The 25,382-nt window shown below is 36.7% G+C and overlaps 1 protein-coding gene across 1 annotated transcript in view; it reads right to left on the reverse strand.

Annotated features, from left to right (window-relative positions):
• The window catches only part of PTPRN2 (protein tyrosine phosphatase, receptor type N2), a 1,506,109-nt gene that overhangs the window by 916,882 nt on the left and 563,845 nt on the right, over nucleotides 1-25,382 (reverse strand). The window contains exon 5 of the mRNA XM_027841109.1: nucleotides 3,217-3,379. Coding sequence (XP_027696910.1) covers nucleotides 3,217-3,379 — 163 coding nt within the window. The remainder of the gene's footprint in view (nucleotides 1-3,216; nucleotides 3,380-25,382) is intronic.

Here is a 25,382-nt window from a genome sequence, read left to right on the forward strand (position 1 = left end):
ACAAGTCACTTAACCCAATTTCCTAGTTTAAAAAAGAGAAAAGAAAAAAAAATAAATGAAAAAAAGTTATTGCCTATATGATCTTGGGAAAACCACTTATTATCACTAGACCTCATTTTCCTCATTTGAAAAATTACAGAGTTGGACAAGATAGCCCTGAAAGTCCCTTCTAAGTTAAAATCTATGATCAAATGACTAAATGATCTAAAATTTCCTTTTTAGCTCTAAATCTCATTCTCCTATTAAAGTCTTATGTTCTGCTCTTCAGACACCAAGAACAAAATTTCCTTGGAATCCTAGGCAAAAGTCCTTTTAAGCAAAATTTCCTATCAGGATACCATGAATTGAAGGAGCATGGTATTTTTGTTAGTCAAAAAAATTAATAAGAAAAAAAAAACAAAAAAATGAGCAAAACCAGGAGAACAGTATACATACAATAACAACAACACTGTAAAGACAAACAACTTTGAGAGATTTACGAATGTTGATCAGTGCAGTGACAAATCACAACTCCAGAAGACCCACTATGAAAAATGCTGCCCACCTCCTGACAGGGATTTGATGAACTCAGGATGCAAAATGGGACATTCTATTTTGGTCATGAATGCAGGACTTTCTTTTGCCTGTGTCTATTTGTCACAAGGGTTTTGTTTTTCTTGTTCTTTTCCAGTGGGAGAGGGTAATTGGAGGGAAAGAAAATAAATTTTCATTATGAGAAAAATCATTTTTAATGAACTGAAGGAGGATTTCATGAGTTGACAATGCTTAACTCAAATGGCCCTTCCACTTATTAATCCCAAGACATCAGGACACTGGTTTAAATAGCTCTGAATCTATAATCTTGTGAAACACTTTGGGCTTCATAAGATTATGAATTCAGAGCTAGAAAGAATCTTATAGTCTAACCAATCACATTTTAAAGGTGAGGATCCTGAGGCATAGAAAGATTCAGAGACTTCCTCAAGGTCACACCATTAACAAGTAGGAAAGCTCAAATTTGAACCAAGGTCCCCTAACTTCAAATTCAGTGCTCTTTCTAGTGACTTGACCAGGGTCACACAGCTATTAACTATGTGAAGCAGGATTTGAGCTCAGATCTCCTTGACTCTAGTTCTAGTACACTGTCCACAGTCACACCAAGCTGCCTACATGGTATTGGCAAATTACCTTACCTTTCTTTACCTCAATTCTCTTATCAGTGTGTCACAGATGTCTGCAATGACATTCTGTACTGAATAATACTAACTGTAACACCTCAGTAAATACCCCTTTCTAAAAAAATATTTAGGCTGACTGCCTAAATGATTCTACATTGATAATCTTGTATACTGATGGGGGCTTACGCCACTGGCATTAGCAAATCACCTCTGAGCACTTAGGGGTACTACTGATGGGAAGACATAGTCAACTTTGCTCTAGACACTCAGTGGGAGCAGGAATTGAGATGAGGATGTGTCTGAACTTACACTGGCTACATATTAAATGAACTTGTTGGACCAAATAGTTCTGAGATCCCTTCCAGTTTAGTATCTAGAGCTGGGCTGGAATCTGATTAGCAATAGCCTAGTTTAAGTCTTAGTATCAAGAAAGAAAATTTGTCAAATTGATGTTTCTCAGAAGCAATGTCAAAGACTAGAGCAGGAGAGGGAGGTCCGATGCCCAGAACACCAAGGAACATACTGTATTTCACTGTCTTGTCCTATTTTTGATTGTCAGGATGTATAACAGTTTCACATCTGATTGTGCCCAGACTACTGTTGCTCAGTTAGCAAACAACTGTCTTTCCTCCCAAGTCCGGTCAGAATGCATTTTGTGTTCCCCAAAACACAATCTAGCAGCTTGAGAGCAACAAAGTATCACAATGGCTATGTATTTATTTTTAAGTGCATTGCTTTTATTTTCCTTCTTTAAAATGTTCTTTGGGATCCACCGACCTCTCTAAGATGGTTGACACTTGCAAGGTATGAAATTCTAGGCGCGATGATGAAAATAGCCAAGGACTGGCACTAGGTAACATGGCAACGTAATTGAAGTTTGTCATGAAAATTGTGTCTGCCATCTCTCTCCTCCTTTCCGTACCCTCTTGTTATTTATTAGCACCTATCCTTCTCAAGCCCAGCAGGGAGCCAGTGATGTCTCCTGCTCTTTCCTGGCTGCCCATGGCCTTCTACTGGAGTGTCTCTGTTTTGCTTACTCTCATTAGATAGCACTCAAGATTTTTCAAACATCTTCCCCTTCAAAACTCAGATGTCCTTGGTATCATTCCCTCAGGCCCCACTCTTTATTAAGTGACAGCTAGCAAACTTGCACTAATGGACTCAGGGACTGCTGATATTAAAATGTGATCCCAATCAGATGGCATGTGTATACGTTTACAAGGGTCTTTCCAGAGACACAATGCCTTGTTCCAAAGGAAATCCTGGAGAATTTATGGGGGAGGCAGTATAGAGGAGTGGGGGAGGAGCCATTTCCTTCCAAACCGTTCTGATCTTCAATATAAGTGAGAGCAGCCCTTCCACATCAAATCATACCATATGGGCAGCTGCTTACTCTAGCCTTTGGGTAACTTCTTAAATTCTCAAAATGACACCAAGACATCATAAGACTCAACTTCTTAAGAGCAGGGACAGGCTCCTGCTAGTCTTCATATCCCCGGTACTTAGCATATTATCTGACTCATTATAAAAACTTACTTAATAAATGCTTATTTAATGATTGAAAGACCAAGAATTATGTCATTAATACTCCCTTTCAGCTGTGCCTCACTTCTTCATTTAATTGAATGACCAGAAATGAACATGCATTGGTCCATGCAAATACTGGAAGGATTTATGATTTCATCCAAAGGGACATTGCCTCCACCAAAGCAAATTAAAACCTATTCATGATTTTGTAGATAAGTCCTAAGAAGTTTCCTGGTAACCCAAGAAGTTACATGCCTTGCCCAGAGTTGCTTAAGTAATAAGTTTCAGCAACAGGATTTAAACCCAGGTCTTTGGGGCTCTGCATCTACTACATCATTTTTTTTTTTGCCCCTGGTGTATGACAGAAAGCATCAAAAATCATAAGGGTTCCCAAGGGTGAGGAATCTCTAAAAGAAAAGTACCAGGAATCTAGAGAAAACTAAGTAAGATAAGTTTGTTGCAAAAGAGAACAGGTAAGAGAAGACAGAATGGATGAGAGGACAGTCAGAAAGACAAAGTCACAAGTTACAACCTGAATGGCAGTTTTGTCACTCTTAATCCAGGGATATACATCGGCAGTCGAGGCACGGGTGAGAATCCTCAGGTATGTGAGATACTGCTGAAGACTCTTGGCCAAGTTGATATCCTTTTCGAGTGCGGATGGCCTTTTATTATCAACTTTTGACTTTGAAGTCCTATACAGCAAAAGATAAACAAAAGAAAAGTCAATTAACTGACAAAAAGGCATTAATTATTATATGCCCAGCACTATCCTTGGTACTGTTAAGAATGCAATCTGACACAGACCAAAACCACAAAGAACTCATACTCTAGCTGAACATGAATTACAAAATTAAGTATGTTAAATTGTGACACCAGGTACAGCAGATATTCTGAGACTATAGCCAAGGAATTACCTTCAGTCTAGTCACCCAGATTCACAACCTCAGAGTCAGCCTCAATTCCTCCTTCTCACTCAACTCCCATATCCAATCCATTTCCAAGTCTTGGACATCTCCAAGACATTTCCAAGTCTTCCAACATCTCTCTATTTGTTCCTCTCTCTTTAATAAAAAGGCCCTAAACACCTCTCACCTTGACTAATATAAAAACCTCCTAATTGATCCCCTTTTTATCATCCTCTTCCCTCTCTATTTCATTCTCTACTAAGATTTGAAAATAATGTTCCTTAATTATAAGTCTGGTCATATAACTCAGTTGCACAAGAATCTTCAGGGGCTGGGGCAGGTAAGAGGCACAGTAGATAGAGCACCAGCTCTGGAATCAGGAGGACCTGAGTTCAAATCCAGACTGAGACCAGACACTTGACACTTACTAGCTATGTGACCTTGGGCAAGTCACTTAACCCCAATTGCTTGCAAAAAAAAAAAGAAAAAGAAAAAAGAAAAGAATCTTCAGGGGCAATCCATTGTCTCAGGGAAAAAATATTCCTGTTTGGGACTTACTGTCCTTCCAAGTCAGAGTTCCAACCTACATAACTGGTTCCAATAATTCACCTCAACATACTCTAAGAGTTAGTTAAACCAGACTCCATGTTGTTCCATTTTCTGCCTCCATACATTTTCAAAGGCTGTCTCCCCTGCTAGGAATGATTTCTTTTTCACTTCTACCTCTTGGAATCCCTTGCTCCCTTCAAGGCTCCAATCAAGTACTGCCTCCATCAAAAGGCCCTTCTTGATTGCCCTAGCTGATAGCTCCACCCCCCCCAATTATGTGGTATTTACCTATCTGAATACATTTTCTTCCTCTCTCTTCTATCCCCTCTCTACCTCCAACAGAAGGTGAGGGTCTTCAGTACTTTATTCTTGTTCCTTGGAAGGAAAGCTATGGCAAATATGGACACAGAGATGTCACCTTGTGGTCAAAGGCCCATATGGTCAAAACTATAGTTTTTTCCATTAGTAATTTATGACTGTGAGAATTGGACTATAAGGAAAGCTGAGTGCCACAGAATTGATGTTTTTAAATTGTGGTGCTGGAGAAGACTTTGGGGAGTCCCTTGGATAGCAAAGAGATCAAATAAGTCAATACTTAAAGAAATTAATTCAGGCTATTCACTGGAAGGTCAAATACTGAAACTGAAGTTTAAAAATTTTAGCCACTAATGAGAAGACAGTACTCATTGGAAAAGACCATGATGCTGGGAAAGATTGAAGGCAAAAAGAAAAGAGGACAACAGAGAATGAGATGGATAGATAGTGTCATGGAAGCAGAGGTAGAGAGGGGATGGAAGAGAGAGGAAGAAAATGTACACAGATAGGTAAATACCACATAATTGGGGCAGGGTGGAGCTATCAGCTAGGGCAATCAAGAAGGGCCTTTTGATGGAGGCAGCACTTGATTGGAGCCTTGAAGGGAGCAAGGGATTCCCAGAGGTAGAAGTGAAAAAGAAATCATTCCTAGCAGGGGAGACAGCCTTTGAAAATGTGTGGAGGTATGAACTTGGACAGACTTCAAGAGACAGTGGAGGATAACAGGACCTGACATGCTATGATCCTTGGGACCACAAAGAGGTGAGAACAATTGAACAACATATGTTGCCTTTTGTTTTGTTTTGTTTAACTTTTGTCTCAGTATCCCCAGCTCCTAGTGAAGTGCCTGGTACACAGTATGGAGTTAATAAGTACTTAATGAATAGAATCTAAACTGAAAGAGTTGTCGCTATGTGGCTATAGTCACAGAACATTTTATGTAGGTGTTAGGACTTGAAATTTGAGTAATATAATTGCAGGCAGAGTTTTAGGTAAAGTTTTATAGTCATTTCATATGTCTTTCTTTCAGAAAAGTGCAGTGGAAGAGGGAGAGTATTCCAGTGGAGAGACAGAATGAGCAAAAACACAGAGACAGTAATGCTAATTAGAAAAGCATGTTTGGAGATTGTGAATGGATATTGATATCCAAAGCAAATGCTTCAAGTTGAGCAATAGTAAGAGATGAGTTTGGTTAGAGAAGGTGAGGCCAAATCATGGAAAACCTAGAAAGACAAACAGAGGAGTATGACTAAGATGGATGCAGATGACAATAAAGTAACATCAATTATCCAGCAGAACATAAGCTCTGTAAGAAAAAGAACTTTTTTTTAAACTTTTTTTATGTCTTGTCATTCCCAGCACCTAGGACAGCACCTGACATTCAGTAGCTTAATAAATGTTTGTGGAATTAAACAGAGCCATAGGTTCTTAAACAGGAAAGTTATGTGATGGAAGTGGTATTTTGGAGGATAATTACATTTATGTAATTACTTGAAAAATATCATTAGCTCACATTTATGTAGCAATTGAAAGTTTTCTAGGTACTTTTTTCATGCAACCCAATGAGGTAAGTGGTGAAAATATTATTCTTGTTTTACAGATGAGGAAACTGAGGCTCAGAGAGGTTGTAACTTGACTAAGGTCACAAATCCTATGAGTAGAATCTAAGTCTTCTGACTAGAAATCCAATATTCTTTTCACAACACTGTAATAATGGCAGCAGTATACTGAATGGTCCAGAAGGACCAAGGAAATGCAGCCAGCTGGTAGGAGATAGGCAGTGCTGTAGTCAGGAGTTGATAAGGTATTGAATCACAGCAGTGACAGTGGGAATGAAAAGGAAAGGGGCAATCTGGGAGACATTTTAAAGGAAGAAATGGAATTTCCCTCTCCGTATAATGGCCCTAGTCAGCAAGCAAAGTTAATCAATTCTCATCTCCAACTGACTGGACTTGAAAACATTATCACCAGGCAAGTGTAGTTTAACAAAAGAAATTGAGAAAATGATCACAGACTAGTTCTTATGACTGGTGGAAATCCATTGCTGGAGTCATGGCAACATCAAGTGCTAATAATAAGCATCTGACTAAGCCATAAAGTCAAAACTCTTCAGCTGAACCATACTTTGTGGAGGGGAGGGGGAAGAAATAATTTCAAGGTGCTGCTTCCAATATAGATTGGATCTTTCCCCTTTGTTAACTATGGCTTGCCAAGAACCAGCCAGAAGCAATGGGACAGATTCCCAAAAGGCTTTGAAGAGAAATAACAGTCCTGATCATCTCAAAGACCCAAACCTCTCACTACATGAAGCTTTATGGTATCATGTCAGAAGATGAAGAGTTTATAACTTAAGTATATAATCACATCCCTCTCTCTCTTTTTTTCTTTTCATAGAGAAAAACACTGTTAGAAACATGGAACAGAGTAGAAAGAAAGCTAGACTTGGAAACATGAGAGCTCAGTTCAAATCCTGGCTTCAGCATTTACAAGATATATGATCATAGGCAAGTCATGTAACCTCCTTGAGCATCAGTTTCCTCATTTGTAAAATAGAGATGGTGATATTTCTGTTATTTGTACTTCAAAGAATTTTGAGGAAAATACATAAGCAATAGATCACCATGTTAAGTTATGATTACTGTCACTCAAGTACCAAGCAGTCATTGAGGACATATTTTATGTATCAAAGGAATTGGGGGAGACAAAGATAAAGGAATATCAAGAGATCAACGAAACAATAATAATGTTAGATGTAGCTAGGTGGCACCATGGATAGAGTACTGGTGCTAGAGTCAGGAAGATCTAAGTTCACATCCTGGTTCACACACTTACCTGTGCGACCCTGGGCATGACATTTAATCTCTTTCAATCTCAATTTTCTCATCTGTACCACAGATATAATACCACTTATCTGCCAGTATTGTAGTGAGGATCAAATGTGATAATATATTTGGAAAGCATTTTAGAAACTGTAAAATGCTACATAAATGATAACTACTATCATATTAATAAAAATAACATGTATATAGTACTTAAATATTTATTATTTCATTTGATCTTCACAATTATCCTGTGAGGTAAGTGCTATTATGATCTCCATTCTACAGAAGTGGAAACAGACCAAAAGAGAGTAAGTGATGATTTGCCCAAGTTCTCACAGCCTTGTCAGTATCTGAGAAGGGATTTATACTCAGGTCTTTGAGATATTAAGTCCACCTCTCCCTACACAATGCCTGTCTCTATAAAAATATAAAGTTACTCATCAAAGGTGCAGGGTTATTTGGATCTACTTCCTTGGTGGGATGAAAGCAAGGAGATAGACACCTAGTTTCGCATTCTTAGCACAGTTCCTGGCACTGTCTATATTTTCTTCTTTCTTGCCTATTACCTGCAGCTTGTCATTCCCTACTCCTTACCCCAACTGACTAGAGTGATGTCAGAGGTCTAGAAACCCTACTCATTCTGAAGCTCTGCAATAGGTAAATTTCAATCCCCAAAATGTTTCCTGATTATTGCCAGCTAAATTCCTCAGGTACAATTTAGAGACCTCACAGCAGAAGAAATAGGTCCTCTCTTCCTCAACAAGTTGCTGCCTCAAGGGCCTCATTCTTCCCAATTCTCAGTTTCTCCTGCTGCCCAGGAGTTCATCAGAATGGGTGTTCCCAGACACACACAAACACATACACACCCACACACCCCACCCCACACACACACCCACTACCCAAGAAAGCTCACCCTTTTGTCCATATTGTCAAGATTCTACTTAGAGAATTCTCTCCCACTCTCCAACTCCCCTCCACTTCTAATCTTTAAAAAAGAAATTCCCTATTTCCTTTTCCTGCAAACACTTGAGGCAGGAACCAGTCTTCCAGTCCTCTGAGATTACTCCTAAATCTTGAATAAGATGCAAATAGTATATTTCCTGATAAACCTTACTTTAATTAGGGGTCCTGTGGAAATTTTAGCTTTTGCCCAGAGGGTCAAATTCTGAGAGCCATCAATCAATATGCTTAGCATAAGTTCACAGTTTCCAGCTTCTTCAATTGACTCAATAGTTTCTATTTGTCTTAAAATCCAGGTGATAAAGGTCATAGAAGGGAAGACTATATAACCCAGGTTGGGTTTGAGGGGGGAGAATTACTGGGTTATGCAGTCAGGATGGCGACCTCACTGACTTCCTCTTGGACCATAAAGGACTTCCTAAAGATAAATAGCACAGGACAGAACTTCCCATTTTTTTTTCTTTTTTCTACCTTTGACTGAACTGTATGTTTGATGAAATTTCTGCAAGATTTTGTTTGTTTGATTTAGTCATCTAGTGTGACATAAAGAGTATTGGAGGATAGGTGACCTTTTCTCCATTCAGTCTGTAGCATTTAGAACTGGAAGGGTCAGTAAAGAGCAACTGGATTTATGCTCTCATATTATAGATAAGTAAACTAAAGTCTAGAAAGATGAAGTGATTTGGCCAAGGTCACACAATTAATAAAAAATAAAGTCAAGAGTGTAGCCTGAGTGTCTTGATGGCAAATTCCATACTCTTGGCACTGTACCACATTGATATTCAACAAACATTTATTAATTGATTACAGTTAACTTAGCATAGTGCCCAGTACATAGTAAGCACTTAATAAATGCTAGGTGGTACAGTGGTTAGAGCACAGGGCTAGGAGTCAGGCAGACCAGGGTTTAAATCTGGTCTTAGATACTTTCAAGAGGTATGACTCTGTATGTACATATACATACACATATATATGTATATATAATATATTTCATATATATGAAATAATAACACAATATTTACATAGCATTTTAAGTTTATCAAAGTACTTTTTCCACATCTGCATTATTATACCCATTTTGCAGATAAGGCAAATTAAACCAAGTTAATTAACTTGCTCAGAGGCACATAGTTAGTAATTGTCAGAGGCAGGATCTGAACCCACATAGGTTCATAGGATCACAGACTTAGAACTAGAAGGCACCTGAGAGTCTCTAAATCCAACCCCCTCCTTTTACAGGTGAGGAAACTGAGGCTCAAATACATTAAGTCACTTTCCCAGGGTCACAGGGCTAGCAACTGTTCAAAGCAATGTTTCCACTCAGATCTTTCAAGATCCAAGCCTAGCCTTCTAACAATTATTCTCTACTCTCTATGCTACTGTATACAAATGCCAGTTATTTTTGTTTCTCAAGTATTAAAATATCTTTATGACATCTGAGAGCTGATTACAATGAAAGGGATGATAGCAGAATAAAAATGCACTGCATGATGTAAATGAATTCATTCCTTTTAAATGTCAGTTTTTAATTTATTTGCAGGCAAAACAAAACATCTTCTTTGTCCTCATTCTTTTAAACATGGTAATGAAATGCAAAAGGTATTGCATTAAGACATAAACTTTAACATCCTCTTCAGCAATTCACAGTAGCACACTCAATTTATGACTGCTATGGGAATCATACCTACCTTTCTACAATATTCTACACCCAGTGGGTGCTCAAAAAATGTGTGGTGGACCAATTTTTTTTAATGGTGGTAATTGATGTTTCAGATTTGGTGAATATCAGTAGAAAACTGGTCATTGGACAGTTGTAAACCTAAACCCACTAGAGGGAGAGTGGAACCCAAACAATGTTTATGGTATGATGTAAATAAGGCAATTTTGAATTCATAGGCATTACAAAAGCAGAGAGTTCATAGGATCATAGATGTAGATTGGAATGAAGCTTAGAAGTTATCTAGTCCAATATGCTCATTTTATAGATGAAGACACTGAGCCCCAGCAAAATTAAGTGCTGGGTCAAAGGTCATGTAGTCAGTAAGGGCTAGAAGCAGATTTTGAACTGAGATCCTAGATTGTCCTTTTCTTAATTCTGTGGGGGGGGGGACCTTAACTAATATGGTTGTTGGGAGTGTATGCCTTTATTTTCCCTCCATTTTTGTTGGGTTTTGATTTAAATTGCATCATGTTTGAGTAGAATTTAGAAAATAGGCTATCTAAACTGATTGTTAAAATGGAGCTACCCCAACTTTCCCAATTCTATTTTTTATGAATGCAGGAGAAAAAGCCATGAAGGAAGCTCCATGCATCAAAGGGCTTGACCAGCAGAACCATGGAATTCCCAGCCCTATAGATATATATGCATGACTCCCCTGAATTCTCCAAAGGCACTTATTTCAGTTATTACCAATGACCAATGACCAAAAGAGTAGACAGGTGACAAAGTTTGGGAATTTTCCATCAAAAGGGTTCTTGTTTTGCTTCAGCAATCTATGGAAATCTCACCAGATTCCTCGACCATCAACATTATCAACAACAACAACAAAGTCTCTAAGGGAGTTCAGGAAGGGTAAGAAGCTGGTATTGGTTTAAGCCTTAGACATAAGACTTACTAAGGGTTACATCAACATGTACTAACCTGCCATAAACTCACTACCCATGCCTATGTCTTTTAAGTTTGAGAGTAATCATCTAGTTGTAGTTTGATGGAAGCTATATCTATGGCACATACTGAAAATTTACTTGTTATCCCTAGTTATACTGCTAACACAAGTAATTCAAAGGAATTCTTTTGGCAAAAATTAACCATTTGGACCTTTTACATTGATTGCATTTATTAGCTAATTAAGAGTTATTCATTTGGGAATCACAAATGTGTCAACAATTGCTTTGCATTTAAAATGCCTTTGACCGCAAATTTGCTTACACTGAAAGTGGGATTATTGATTTTAACCAACCTAGTGGGTAAATTATTTTCTAAACATCATTTATGGGTAAGGGTTAAGTAATGTTATTAGTGAGTTTATTTTTAATCTAAAACATTCAAAAAGATTCTGGCTAGGAAAAAAGAATGTCTTTTGTATACCATCTCCTTCCACCCAGGCTCATACTGATCAATTATGACATCATGAAAAGCAGTTTATAGGATCAGAAAACAGATCTAGGACAAGGAATATCTTTGTAGATCCATAGAATTTTAACCAGCTTTGCCTATATTTGCCAATTAACTAAATCATTTAAAATGTTTACTGTGTGTCAACTACTTAAAACTGTGGAAGTTAACTTTTATACCCAAATTGGTCCTCTTTTCCACAATAAACACAGTCATTCCAAAGGAATCTTCCCATTTCTCAACATCCTAAAAGTAAATAATGCTCAGCTCTTTTCCATTTAAACATGAAGAAATTACTGTTTTCAAATTCAGAATGTTCAGAACCAAACTTAAACTCTTTTCTCCAAACCCATCTCTTGATGACATCATCATCATCATCATCACATTTATATAGCACTTAAGTTTTGAAAAGCACTTTACAAGTATTTTTTCATTTGATTCTCACAACAGTGGTGGAAGGTACGTGTTATCTATATTTTACAGATGAAGAAAAAGAAGCAGGAAATGGGTAAGTGACTTGCTAAGGGGTAATATAGTTATTAAGTGTCTGAGACTGGATTTGAACTCAAGTCGTTCTGACTTGAGGTCAAGTGCTTTATCCACCATGTCACCTGTGTGACTTCTCTGTAGCTACTAATGGTAATAATAATAATAGCCAGGGGCAGCTAGGTGGCGCAGTGGATAGAGCACTGGCCCTGGATTCAGGAGGACCTGAGTTCAAATACAACCTCAGACACATAACACTTACTAGCTGTGTGACCCTGGGCAAGTCACTTAACCCCATTGCCTAGCCAAAACAAACAAACAAACAAAAATGATAATAATAGCCAGAATTTATATACCACTTTAAGGTTTGCAAAGTGCTTTACAAATATCATCTTATTTGATCCTTACAAAAACCCTAGTATATAAGGGATATAATTACCCCCATTTTACAAATGAGCAAATTGATGTAAACAGATGTTAAGTGATTTTTTGGAGGGCACACATATAAGTATATGAGGCAGGATTTGAACTCAGGTCTTCCTGACTCCAAGTCCAACATTTTACCCACCTTACTACCTGGCCATCACTTAGGCTAACAGTTTTCAAGTTACTAAGGTTTGCGGTTTGACTCCTCTCACTGCCTCATCCCTAAATTGATCAGTGTTCATGTCATTTCAGTTTTTCCTGGGATATCCTTCTTACAGAGGCAGTAGGGGAAAAAAAGTGAGAGATGTTGTGGAGATTGAAGGAGAGTTGAGTTTCTAATCCAGATGCTTTGATTCCCAACCCAGTGTTCTTTCTGCTGAACCACTCAACCCCTACGTTCCATGACTAGAAGACTTTACACCTTACAATCACTGCCCATATTAATTGGCTATTTCACAATGGATGAAATTTCATGTTCTATGTTTTCAGGGTGTAATTTAACTCAAGTTAATTTACCATTCTGGTATTTTGTCTCTTTTTCCTCACTAATTGCTAATCAATGCAGATAAAACCATCTCATAAATGTACCTTTAAATTGTCTTATTCATCTTCCTTGTGTCTTTGTTCATGCTCGTGGATTTGTTTGTGACACTGTAATATATTATGGGAACGGGAGTCATCATCATTATAGTGTGCAATGTCATAGCAATTAACTTGTAAGTTGACTTTCACCCAGTAATTCTGCCACGAGTAGATCAAATTGTTTTCAATATAATTTTTCTGCATCTTAAATATTTTAAAATATTTCCACTATGGTTTACCCTGCTTCATGTTTCCTAAAATGCTGTGTTTCATACTTTGAAAATTGGGGTTATAATGAAGGTTTAAAGTTGTCTCAGTTTCATAGCTCCCTGTGGAAAAAAATTCAAGCAAGCAAGAAAACACTTTGCAATCAATATAATAACTAATATCTAACATTTATGTAGCATCTTTTATGTGCCAGTAACTGGGTTAAATATTTCACAATGATTATTTCATTTGATCCTTGCAACTACCCTGAGAGGTAAGTGCTCTTACTCTCCTCATATTACAGATGAGGCTTGTTTGCTGAGACAAACAAAGGTTAAGTGACTTGCTCAAGGTCACACATTTAGTAAGGTCAGAGTTGAACTCAGGAATTTCTGAGTCCAGGCCCAGAACTCCATCCACTGCACCACCTAGCTGCCATATACAACTATCTATCCTCTCTGCTGATCTAAAACCCAGATTTCTTCAAGATCCATACCAAATTATGCTTCCACTTCCCAGATTACAGAATCAAAGAATTACAGAATCTCAGAGTTGAAAGGGAGCTCAAAGGTCATCTATTCTAAATTGTAATATGAGCAGCAATCCTCTCTCCAAAATGCGCCCCCCACTGGTCCATACAACATTTGATTAAAGACCTCTGTGAAATGTGTTGTTGAAATCCATGTGTTCTTTGCCCAGAGAATGTCTTAACCAACCTGTCAATAAAGTTAATGCAATTAATGTGTCCTGGCCATTTCAGGACAAACCCATGTTGGCCCTTGGTCATCACTTCCATTTCCAAATGCTCATAATCTATTCCTTTAATAATACCTTCTAGAATTTTGACAGCAATCAAAGACAAGTTTGTGGCTTCTAGTTTGAAGAATTCTTTTCATTCCCCTTAACTGTTTTGACATTTGTTTGTCTCCAGCCTTCTAGAAATTCCATGAAGCATTTTCCACAAACATGCCAGGCTAAAATGTTTTTTCCCTCCTCTGAACTGCTGTTGGACTAATTGTCTATGCCATTTACGTCTTGTCAGTTACCATATTCTCCTGGGTACTTTCTCCTTGCTGAGTTTTGAAGATAATGTTCTCTCCTGGTTCTTCTCCTACTTGTATGACCACTCTTTCTTTGCCCTTTGCAGAATCCAGGTCACCACTGCTAAGTATGGGAGGAACCCAAGGATTACCTCCCTTTATATATCACTTGATGATCTCATCAGCTCTCATGGATACAATTATCATCTCTATGCAGCTAATTCTTAGATATATTTAACCAGACTTAACTTCTCTCATCTTCCAGTCTTGCATCTCCAACTGCCTCTTGGACATATTGAATCACAGACATCTTCAACTCAACATACCCCAAACTGAACACAATTTTTTTCTCCAAACCTTCCCCTTTTACAAACTTCACTGTTATGAACAAGGGCACCAACACCCTTCCATTCACTCAGGTTTGTAACATAGGTTTTATATTCAACTTCTAACTTTCCTTCACCCCATATATACTAAGTTGTGCCAGACTTTGAAACATCTCTCGTATGCATCCCATTTTCTTCTCTGACACTGCTACCACTCTGGTGCAGGCCATCATCACTTCACACCTGGACTATTATAATAGCATTCTGGTTGGTCTAATTGGTTCAAGTCTCTCCCTACTCCAGTTAATTCTCTACCATGCTAGAGAAGGGATCTTCCTACAATTCTGGTCTGACCATGTTATTGTCTTATTCAATAAATTCCACAGGTTCCTTATTACCTACAAAATAAAGCTATTAAAGCTTTAAATTGCACTAAGACTTTTGGGACAACCTGAATAAAGTCTTCCATTTTTTGACTTTTAAAGCTTTTCACAAATTTCTCTCTTGCTGCCTGTCTAGTTTCCCCCCCTCATTTTCTGTAATCTAGTAATGCTAATCTTCTTCTGTTTCTCAAACACGAACCTCTATCTCCCAACTTTGTGATGTTTCACTGGCTGTTCCCTATAGCTGAAATGTTCTCCATCTGAGCTTCCCTTCTTTTTTAAAATTCAATCTTATTTTATTTTCAGTTTCACATTATCTCCTTCTCCCAACCACTTCCTCATTCATTAAGAAGGCAAGAAATTTAGAACCCATTAAAAATTTGTAGAAACATACAAAACAAACATTCATTTAACCATCGCCCCCCCCCCAAAAAAAAAACACAAGAAAAAGAAATAGAAGGAAATATGCTTCAACCTGCATTTGGAGTCCATCAATACTCTGTCTAGAGGTGGATAGCATGTTTTATCATGAGTCATTGTAATTATGGTTGGTCACTGTGTTTCTCAGAGTTTTCAAGTCTTTTAAGGTTGATTACCTTTATGCTATTGCTATAATTGTATAAACTGTTCTCTTAGTTCTGCTTATTTCACTCTATATCAGTTCATACAAGTCTTTGTAAGTTTTCTTAAAATCACCCCATTCATTATATCTTTTTTTCTTATTTTTTTTCTTTTTTTCTAAGGCAAATGAATTCTCTATGGTAAAAAAATGCAAGATCAGTTTTGTAAATATGTAGCAAAATGATAGACTGTTAGGAGAATTGAACTAGTATAGTGTAGAAAGTTCAAAATAATTAGAAGGAATAAATATATCATAAAATATTATCACTAATCAAAAAAGTAAAAATACACAGTAGAACAACATTTTGAGAGGAGAATTGAATTAGTTCATCAGTACATTTATCTTAGACATCAATCAGACAACGGAAATGAGGAACAGAATAAGCTAGGTCACAGCTGAAAAACAGTACAATGCTTTCAATAATACCAAAGCAGTCTCTGACACACACACCCATCTTTTAAATAACACTATTTTTCCAGGGATGTTATGTAACTATGAAGAATTGATGAAAAGGTCAATGGTACCAGCTATTGCAAAGACTGAGGCTGGGTGATCTCTTGAGAGATCTCTTGAGTTCTGAGCCAAAGTAGTCTGATTGGGGGTCTACACTAAGTTTGGCGTCATTATAGTGAATACCTGGGAGTTGGGGGCCACCATGTTGCTTAAAGAAGGGCAATTTAGCCAACATTACAAATGGATCAGTTCAAAATTCCTATGCTGATCAGTAGTGAGATTGGACTCATGAGTTGCCCTATACTTCTAGCCAAGGGGAAATGTGGAAACTCAGTCTTAAAAATGCACATTATGTATGGGAGAACATGAAAAAAAATCTCAGAAGATGAGAAGGCATGGATGGATTATGATCTCTACTGCTGGAGGGGTAACCACATCAGTGAGGTAATAGAACCCTTTAAGTATTTACATAAATTTTTTTTTCCTGTTACATTAATTTATTTATTTTTAGTTTTCAACATTCACTTCCACAAGACTTTGAGTTCCAAATTTTCTCCCCATCTTGCCCCTCTCCCCACCCTAAGACAGTGTGCATTCTGAATATTCCTTCTGCTAATCTGCCCTTTCTATTACCTCCTCCTTCTTTTATCCTCTTTCCCTTCTATTTTCCTATAGGGCAGGATAGATTTCTATACCCATTTCCATTATATCTTATTTCCTAATTGTGTGTGAAAACAATTTTTAACATTCGTTTTTAAAACTTTGGGTTCCAAATTTTCCCCCTTCCTCCCTTCCCACTCACCCTCATTGAGAAGGCAAGCAACTCAGTATAGGTTATACATACGGAGTCATGCAAAACACTTCCATAGTAGTCATGTTGTGAAAAACTAACTGTATTTCCCTTCATCTTATCCCACCTCCCATTTATTCTATTCTCTCTTTTGATCCTGTCCCTCCTCAGAAATATTTGCTTCTGATTACCCCCTCTCCCAATCTGCCCTCCATTCTATCATCCCCCTGCTCTCTTATCCCCTTTCCCCCTATTTTTCTGTAGGGTAAGATAGATTTCCATACCCAACTGAGTGTGTATGTTATTCCCTCCTTAAGCCAAATCCAATGAGAGTAAAATTCACTCATTCCCCCTCACCTTCACTCCATTTCCCCTCCACTGTAAAAGCTTTTTCTTGTCCGTCTATGTGAGATAATTTATGCCATTCTAACTCTCCTTTCTCCTCTCAGTATAATCCTCTCATCCCTTAATTTTATTTTTTAGATATCACTCCTTCATCTTCAACTCACCTTGAGTCCTCTCTCTCTCTCTCTCTCTCCCTCTCTCTCTCTTTCACTCTCTCTATCTATATATATATATAATTTTTTCCCTCCAACTACCCTAATACTGACAAAGGTCTCATGAATTACAAATGTCATCTTTCCATGTAGGAATGTAAACAGTTCAACATTAATAAATCCTTTATGATTTCTCTTTCTTGTTTGTCTTTTCATGCTTCTCTTGAGTCTTGTATTTAAAAGTTGAATTTTCTATTCAGCTCTGGTCTTTTTCATCAAGGATGCTTGAAAGTCCTCTATTTCACTGAATATCCATTTTTTCCCTGAAGGATTATACTCAGTTTTGCTGGGTAGGTAATTCTTGGTTGTCATCCTATTTCCTTTGACCTCTGGAATATTATATTCCAAGCCCTCCAGTCCCTTGATGTAGAAGCTGCTAAATCTTGTGTTATCCTGATTGTGTTTCCACAATACTTGAATTGTTTCTTTCTGGCTGCTTGCAATATTTTCTCCTTGATCTGGGAACTCTGGAATTTGGCTATAATATTCCTAGAACTTTTCCTTTGGGGATCTCTTTCAGGAGATAGTCAGTGGATTCTAAATTAGAATGGAGCAATTGGAAGCTAGTGACTTTATAAGAAATCAAGAAATTGTAAAACAAAAGCAAAAGAATGAAAAAATAGAAGAGAATGTGAAATATCTCATTGGAAAAACACCTGACCTAGAAAAGAAATCCAAGAGAGATAATTTAAAAATTATTGGACTATCTGAAAGCCATGATCTAAAAGGAGCGTAGATATCATCTTTCAAGAAATTATCAAGGAAAACTGCACTGATATTCTAAAACCAGAGGGTAAAATAGAAATTGAAAGAATCCAAATTCCCTTCCAAACAATTTTTAACATTTGTTTTTAAAACTTTGGGGTCCAAATTTTCTCCCTTCCTCCAAAAGCTCATTGACTTCCTTTTTCATTTGGTCAATTCTGCTTTTTAAGGCATTCTTCTCCTCATTGGCTTTTTGGACCTCTTTTGCCATTTGGGTTAGGCTATTTTTTAAGGTGTAATTTTCTTCAGTATTTTTTTTGGGTCTCCTTTAGCAAGCTGTTGACTTGTTTTTCATGATTTTCTTGCATCACTCTCATTTCTCTTCCCAGTTTTTCCTCTACTTCTCTTACTCAAAATCCTTTTTGAGCTATTCCATGACCTGGGACTGAGTCATATTTTTCTTGGAGGCTTTGGATATAGGAGCTTTGACTTTGTTGTCTTCTTATGGTTTTATTTTTTGATCTTCTTTGTCACCAAAGAAAAATTCTATGATCTGACATTTTTTGCAAAGTTTGCTCATGATCCCAGCCAATTATTTGAGTTTTAAACTCTTTGTTAAGGTAGGAGTCTGCTTCCAGTGTGAGAATATACTGTCCCAAGCTTTAGGGGTTTTGTGCAGTTGTTTTCAGCAATACTTCTAGGGACCTGTAAATTTTCAGTTCTTCCAAGTTGGTATGATCAAGGGTGAGATGTTTACTTCTTTCCTGGCCTGGGCTGTGGTCTATGAGTGACCACAAGCACTCTTTTCTGCTTTGGAACTATGAGAAGGATTCCCTCTCCATTGCCACCACAAACTCCACTACGCCACCACCCCTCCTTGCCTCAGGACCACCACCCAGGACTATGACCCAGATCTAAGTACAGGAAAAGCAAGAGAATCCTGTCTCAGAGCCAGCAAAGAGATCCTCCAATCCCCCTCTGATCATCTGCTTGATCCCCTTACCATCTGTGTCCCGAGAGCTCTACCACCCCAGGGCTGCACCAGGATGGGAGCCAGACTGAGCTCCTCTCTCACTGGGGTCCAACAGACCTTTCCTACTGAACTTCTAAATTCTTTGGTGTTTGTGGGTTAAGAAGTCTGGAAACCACCACAGCTACCCATGATTCAGTCCCCTGAGGCCTGCTCCAGATTTGCTGAGGCCTGGTCTTTTTTTGTGCCACCCACTCTGAACTGTGCTCCTGTCCCAGCCCGGCATGATAGACCTTTCTAATCAACCACCCAGGTTGTCTTGGGCTGGAAATTTGTTTCACTGTCTTTTTGTGAGCTCTACTGCTCTAGGATTTGTTTAGAGCCATTTTTTCCAGTATTTGGAGGGGTTTGGGGGAGAGCTCAATGCTTTTTCTCCTCCATCTTGGCTCCACCCCATTCATTATATCTTACAGCACAACTGTATTCCACTGTATTCATATACCACAACTTGTCCAGCTATTCCTCAATTGCTGGTCATCCCCTCAGTTTCCAGTTTTCTGTCACCATAAAATGAGATGTTATAAATATTGTTATACATATGGAAACTTTTTTCTCTTTCCTTGATCTACTTGGGATATTAGAGTATAGACCAAGTAGAAGTATCACTGGGTCAAAAGATATGCATAGTTTAATAGCTTCTTGGGCATAGTTCCAAAATGCTTCCCAGAATGGTTGGACTGGTTCACAGCCCCATTAATAGTGTATCAGTGTGCCTATTTTTTCACATTCTTTCCAGTATTTGGAATTTTTCTTTGTTATTTGATCCTATTTGATGGGCATGAGTTGTTCTACCTCAGAGCTTTTTTAATTTTTCATTTTGTTAATTAATAGTGATTTAGAGCATTTTTTTTGGCTAGGCAATGGGGTTAAGTGACTTGCCAGGGTCACACAGCTAGTAAGTGTTATGTGACTGAGGCTGGATTTGAACTCAGGTCCCCCTGGATCCAGGGCCAGTGCTCTATCCACTGCATCACTTAGCTGCCCCTAGAGCATTTTTTTCAAATAGATTTTTTTTTCAAAAAGTCTTTGATTTTTTTTTTTGCTTTGAACACTGTCTATTTATATCTCTTGACCAATTATCAAATGAGGAATGATTCTTAATCTTATAAATTTGGTTCAGTTCATTATATACTTTAGAAATGAGACCTTTATCAGAGAAAATTACTGCATGGATATTTTTTTTCAATTTCCTGCTTTTCTTCTAATATTAACTGCATTGGTTGCCTTTGCACAAAGTCTCTTTAATTTTATATAATTGAAATTATCTGTTTTAGTTCTGTGAACTTCTCTATTTCTTGTCATGAACTTTTCTCTTATACATAGATCTGGGAGGTAATTTCTTCCTGTTTTGTTTAATATATTATACTATGCTTTATATCTAAATCATGTCCCCTTTTGGAACTTATCTTGGTATACAGTATGAAAAACTGGCCTATGTCTAGTTTCTGCCAGACTTTTTTCCAATTTTCCCAACAATTTTTATCAAATAATGATTAGAGTTTTGTAATATAGTTTAAGATCTGGTATGACAGTCCTACTTCATTCCCACTTTTTTTTTGTTAAATGTCTTAATATTCTTGACTTTTTGTTCCTCCAGATGAATTATTTTATGATTTTTTAGCTCAAGAAATAATTCTTTGGTAGCTTGATTGGCATAGCACTAAATAAGTAAATTAATTTAGTTAATTTTGCTATTTTTTTTAATATTGGCTCAGCCTACCAATGAGCAATTAATATTTCTCCAATTACTCAGACCTGATTTTGTTTGAGGGAAGAATATTTTGTACCTATAATCATATAGTTCTAATGTATATCTTGGAAGAAAGAGTTCCAAGTATTTTATATTGTCTGTAGTTATATTAAATAGAATTTCCTTTTCTATCTCTTCCTGCCACATTTTGTTGGTAATATACAGAAATGCTGATCATTTGTGTAGTTTTATGTTATATCTTGCAAATTTGCTGAAGTTGTTAATTATTTTGATTAGTTTTTAAATTGACTCTATAGTTCTGTTAGTACACCATCATATCATCTCAAAGAGTGATAGTGTGGTTTCCTCAATATTTATGCTTATTCCTTTAATTTCTTTTTTCTTCTCTTATTATAATAGTTAGTATTTCCAATAAAATATTGAATAGTAATAGTGATAATAGACATCCTGGATTCACCCCTGATTTTATTTAAAAGGTCTCTAGATTATTTGAGATAATTCTTGTACTTGGTTTTAGAAAGACGCTAATGATTTTAAAGAAAATTCCATTCATTCCCATAATTTCTAGGGTGTTTAAAAAAAAGGAATTGGGTGATATTTTATCAAAAGCTTTCTGAATCTATTAAAATAATTGCATGATTTTTATTGGTTTTATTAGTAATATGATCAATTATAGTTTTCTTAATACTGAACCAATTCTTCCTTCCTGGTATAAATTCAGTCTGTCCATACGATACCTTCTTTCCTATATATTGCTATAATCTACTTTCTAGCATCTTATTTAAAGTTTTTGCATTAATATTCATTAGGGAAATTATTCTATGATTTTCTTTTTCTGTTTCGACTCTCCATGGTTTAGGTGTCAAGACTATGTCTTGTATATCTCTGGCATAGGAAGATTTTTTTTTAGGATTGCTTATTTGCCTATTTTTTCAAACAATTTATGTAGCATAGGAATAATTATTTTTAAATGTTTGGCAGTATTTGCTTGTCAATCCATCTGGTCCTACATTTGTTCATTTATGGCTTGTTCAATTACTTTTTCTAACATAGGGTTTTTAAAGTATTCTATTTCCTGTTCTGTTCATCTGAAAATATTTTAAAGTAATCATACATTTCATGTAGAATGTCAGTCTTAATTAGACAAAGTAGCTCCTAATAATTGCTTTTATTTCATCTTCACTGGCTGTGAATTTACCTTGTTTGTTTTTAATACTGGCAATACTGGTTTTCTTCTTTTTTTGAAAATTAAATTAGCCAATAGTTTATCTCCTGTATTGGGTCCTCCCCCTCCACCCACCCACCCCACAAAAAAACCTCCCAGTTTTATTTATTAGTCCAATGTTGTTTTTCTTTTTTACTTTCAATTTTGCTAATCTCTCATTTGATTTTTCAAGGATTACTATTTTGGTGTTTAACTAAGGGGTTTTAGTTTGTTAGTTTCTTACTTTTTTAATCACATGCCCAATTCATTGATCTGTCCTTTCTCTCTTTTACTTATGTAAGTATTAAGATGTATGGATTTTTCTCTAAGTACTGCACTGGCCACAAATTTTAGTATGTGTCATTGGATTGGCTTGTCATCTTCTTCTCCAGCTCATTTTACAGAAGAGGAAACTGAGGCAAACAGGGTTAACTGGCTTCCCCAGGGTCACACAGTTAGTAAATGTCTGAGGCCAGATTTTAACTCAGGTCTTCCTGACTCTAGGCCCACTGTGCCACCTAGTTGCCCTGCTTGCAAAAAGGAGGTACTTAAAAAAAAGGCTTCTTCACGGACAAATCTATGGCTTAGTCAGTGTGGATACTCCCTCAATTAATACAGGTCAGAACTCTTTCACTACTCCTTTATAATCAATGATATCCTTTCTCAAGTTTAGTGATAAATCCTCTAAATCAGATCCACCCACTTCCCATCATGACATGGGGTCTGTCTCTGATTGTGTCAATAAGTCAGAGATATGAGTATAGCACTTATGTTGCTCTCTCGACCCCATTCTCATTAAATGACTATCCCACAGCCTTTTCTTTTATATTTATTTCCTCTTTCATGTAATTTATGCCATTTCTCATTGTTAGTAGCATGCCAGAGTTTACTTATGCCTATCATGTATTTCCATTGCCTTTTGGGTTAATTATAATTGTGATTCCTTCCTATTGTTCTATAAGAAATGATGAGCAGGCAAATTTCAGAAAAACTTGCAAAGACTTAACATGAATTTATGCTGAGTGAAGTGAGCAGAATGAGGAGAGCATTGTACACAGGAACAGCAACATTGTGGAATGACTGACTTCGATAGACGTAGCTATTCTCAGCAATACAATGATCTTAGACAATTCCAAAAGACTCATTTTGGAAAATGGGTCTATCTACATCCAGAGAAAGAACCACAGAGTCTGAACAGAGATCAAAGCATACTACTTTCACTTTTTATTTTTTTCTCATGGTTTTTCCCTTTTGTTCTGATTCTTCTTTCACAACATGACTAATGTGGAGAAATGTTTAATATGATTGTACATGTATAGCCTATATCAGATTGCATACTGCTTTATGTAGGATAGAGAGGAGGGAGGGAGAAAAATTTGGAACTCAAAATCTTATAAATTTGAATGTTGAAAATTATTTTTACATGTAATTGGAAAAAAATTAAATACTATAATAATTGTGATTCTTCTAAATTTCAATAGTCTCCTTTTAAAATCTCATTTAGTACTTTATTTTTCCCAATTACTTGTAAAAATAATTGATATTATCATCTACAGATAATTTTATACAATAGGCTACACCTGTGAAACTCTGGGTGTTTCCTTCTCCTTTTTCTTCAAAGATACTTCAGTATCCTTTTTTATTCAGAATTCAGATATATTATTTTCATGAAGATTTTATACAGAACAAAAAAATAGGCAAATGGGTAGCAATAATAATAATTTATCTATGTGGCACTTCAGGATTCACAAAGCATTCTTTTCATAATTACCCTATAAAGTAGATTCAACCATAATCCAAGGAATCTGTGATCTTATCTCTGTGAACATCCCTTTCAGGGATACAGATGGCAGTCCATCATGAGCAAGCCTAATATGTATATCTTTTGTCTATGCCCTACCCTGAATTCATCAAAGATCCACTTGAAGACACTGTGCACACAAGCAGTTCTCCTCATCCATCTTCTCTGATCATTTGTTTCTTTGATGACATCATTTACACTATTTCTCATGCAAAATTCTTTGTTTATAATATATCACAGGTTGCACATGCACTACAAATGCCATTCTAATACCCTATCATTGGTTTTAACCATTAGTTCTTTGGAGACTATAGTATTCCATGGCTTGTCTCCACATAATATCTGTGGAAGTATATTGATGTTAGAGCACTCTCAGGATGTTCTAGCTTAACTACATCTCCTAGTAAGCTCTCTGCAGGTTCATTTTCTTCTCAACCACTTTTCACTCTCGTCTATAATATCCTGCCATGTTTTCACAAGTGAGCTTGTATTCTAGAAGTACAGTGTCCTTGGTTGCCACATTTCTTGGATTGGCCAGGAGGGTATGCAAGGTATGCTTATCAAATGTGCAAAGAGCATAAAGCTAGGCAGGATAACTATCATGTTGGATGACAGAATCACAATCCCTAAAGACTTGAACAATTAGAACAATGGGCTAAATTTACTGCAATTAAGTTTACTTCAATAATTCAGTGCAAATGTGATCTCATGGTTATTGATTCTATGTTCAAGAGAAGAGATAACGGATTATGCTTGCCTTCTCATGCTATGTACTCATTTTCTAGGTTCTCCCACAAATACTGCATAGAGGATCTATAGAACAGTATTAAGTTCTTTCTTTGAACATTCTGTGGGTACCAGTTTAGCATGAGAGGCGGACTACCCAGGTATCTGTTATATTTCACTCTTGCTGCTAGGTTACCCCCTTTTTGGGGGAATGGTCTTCTTTTACATCACTTCTTGCATGTAAGTCAGTATTGAAAATATGTGTTTTATATTATGTATGTAGACAGTGACAGAGAGATATAGATACAGAGAGATGCATATATATACATATAGATATATAACTATAGATACATACATATATAGATAGATATAACTATAGATACATACATGTGTTTAAACCCATATATATAATACATGTAGCAATATAATTCTGACTATACATATATATATATATACACATAACATGGCATATGATGCAACTCCATCTAACTGCATTTATAATTATTGTGCACAGTTATATACACATACATATTATATATTGTATATATTATATTCATTTCTGGGAGCCATACTTTAGGAAGGAAATTGACAAATATGAATATGACAAAAAGTAGAGCAATGAGGATGGTGAGGGGATGCCAAACCATGATACATAAAGCTGGATTGACACTGGGTCTGTTGGGTATGGAGAAGAGAAGATTTAAAGAGTAATAGTAATCTTTAAGTATTTAAGATATGTGAATGACCACAGTGCTGAAGATATATTGGATTGATTCTGCAGAGAGGCAATTTTAGGCTCAATGTAAAGGAAATTTTTCTAACAGAACTGTTCACAAATGCCTTGATAACTAATAGGTTTTTTCTCCCTGGAGGTCATCAAGGGAAGGCTATATATGACTACATGTTAAGGATGCTATAGAGGAGATTCTGGACCAAGTATACATTAGACTTCATCTCTGAGGTCTCTTTCACCTTTGAGA

Source organism: Vombatus ursinus, unplaced genomic scaffold (genome assembly GCF_900497805.2).
Source record: "Vombatus ursinus unplaced genomic scaffold, bare-nosed wombat genome assembly UNPS02014852.1, whole genome shotgun sequence".
NCBI classification, from domain to species: Eukaryota; Metazoa; Chordata; class Mammalia; order Diprotodontia; family Vombatidae; genus Vombatus; species Vombatus ursinus.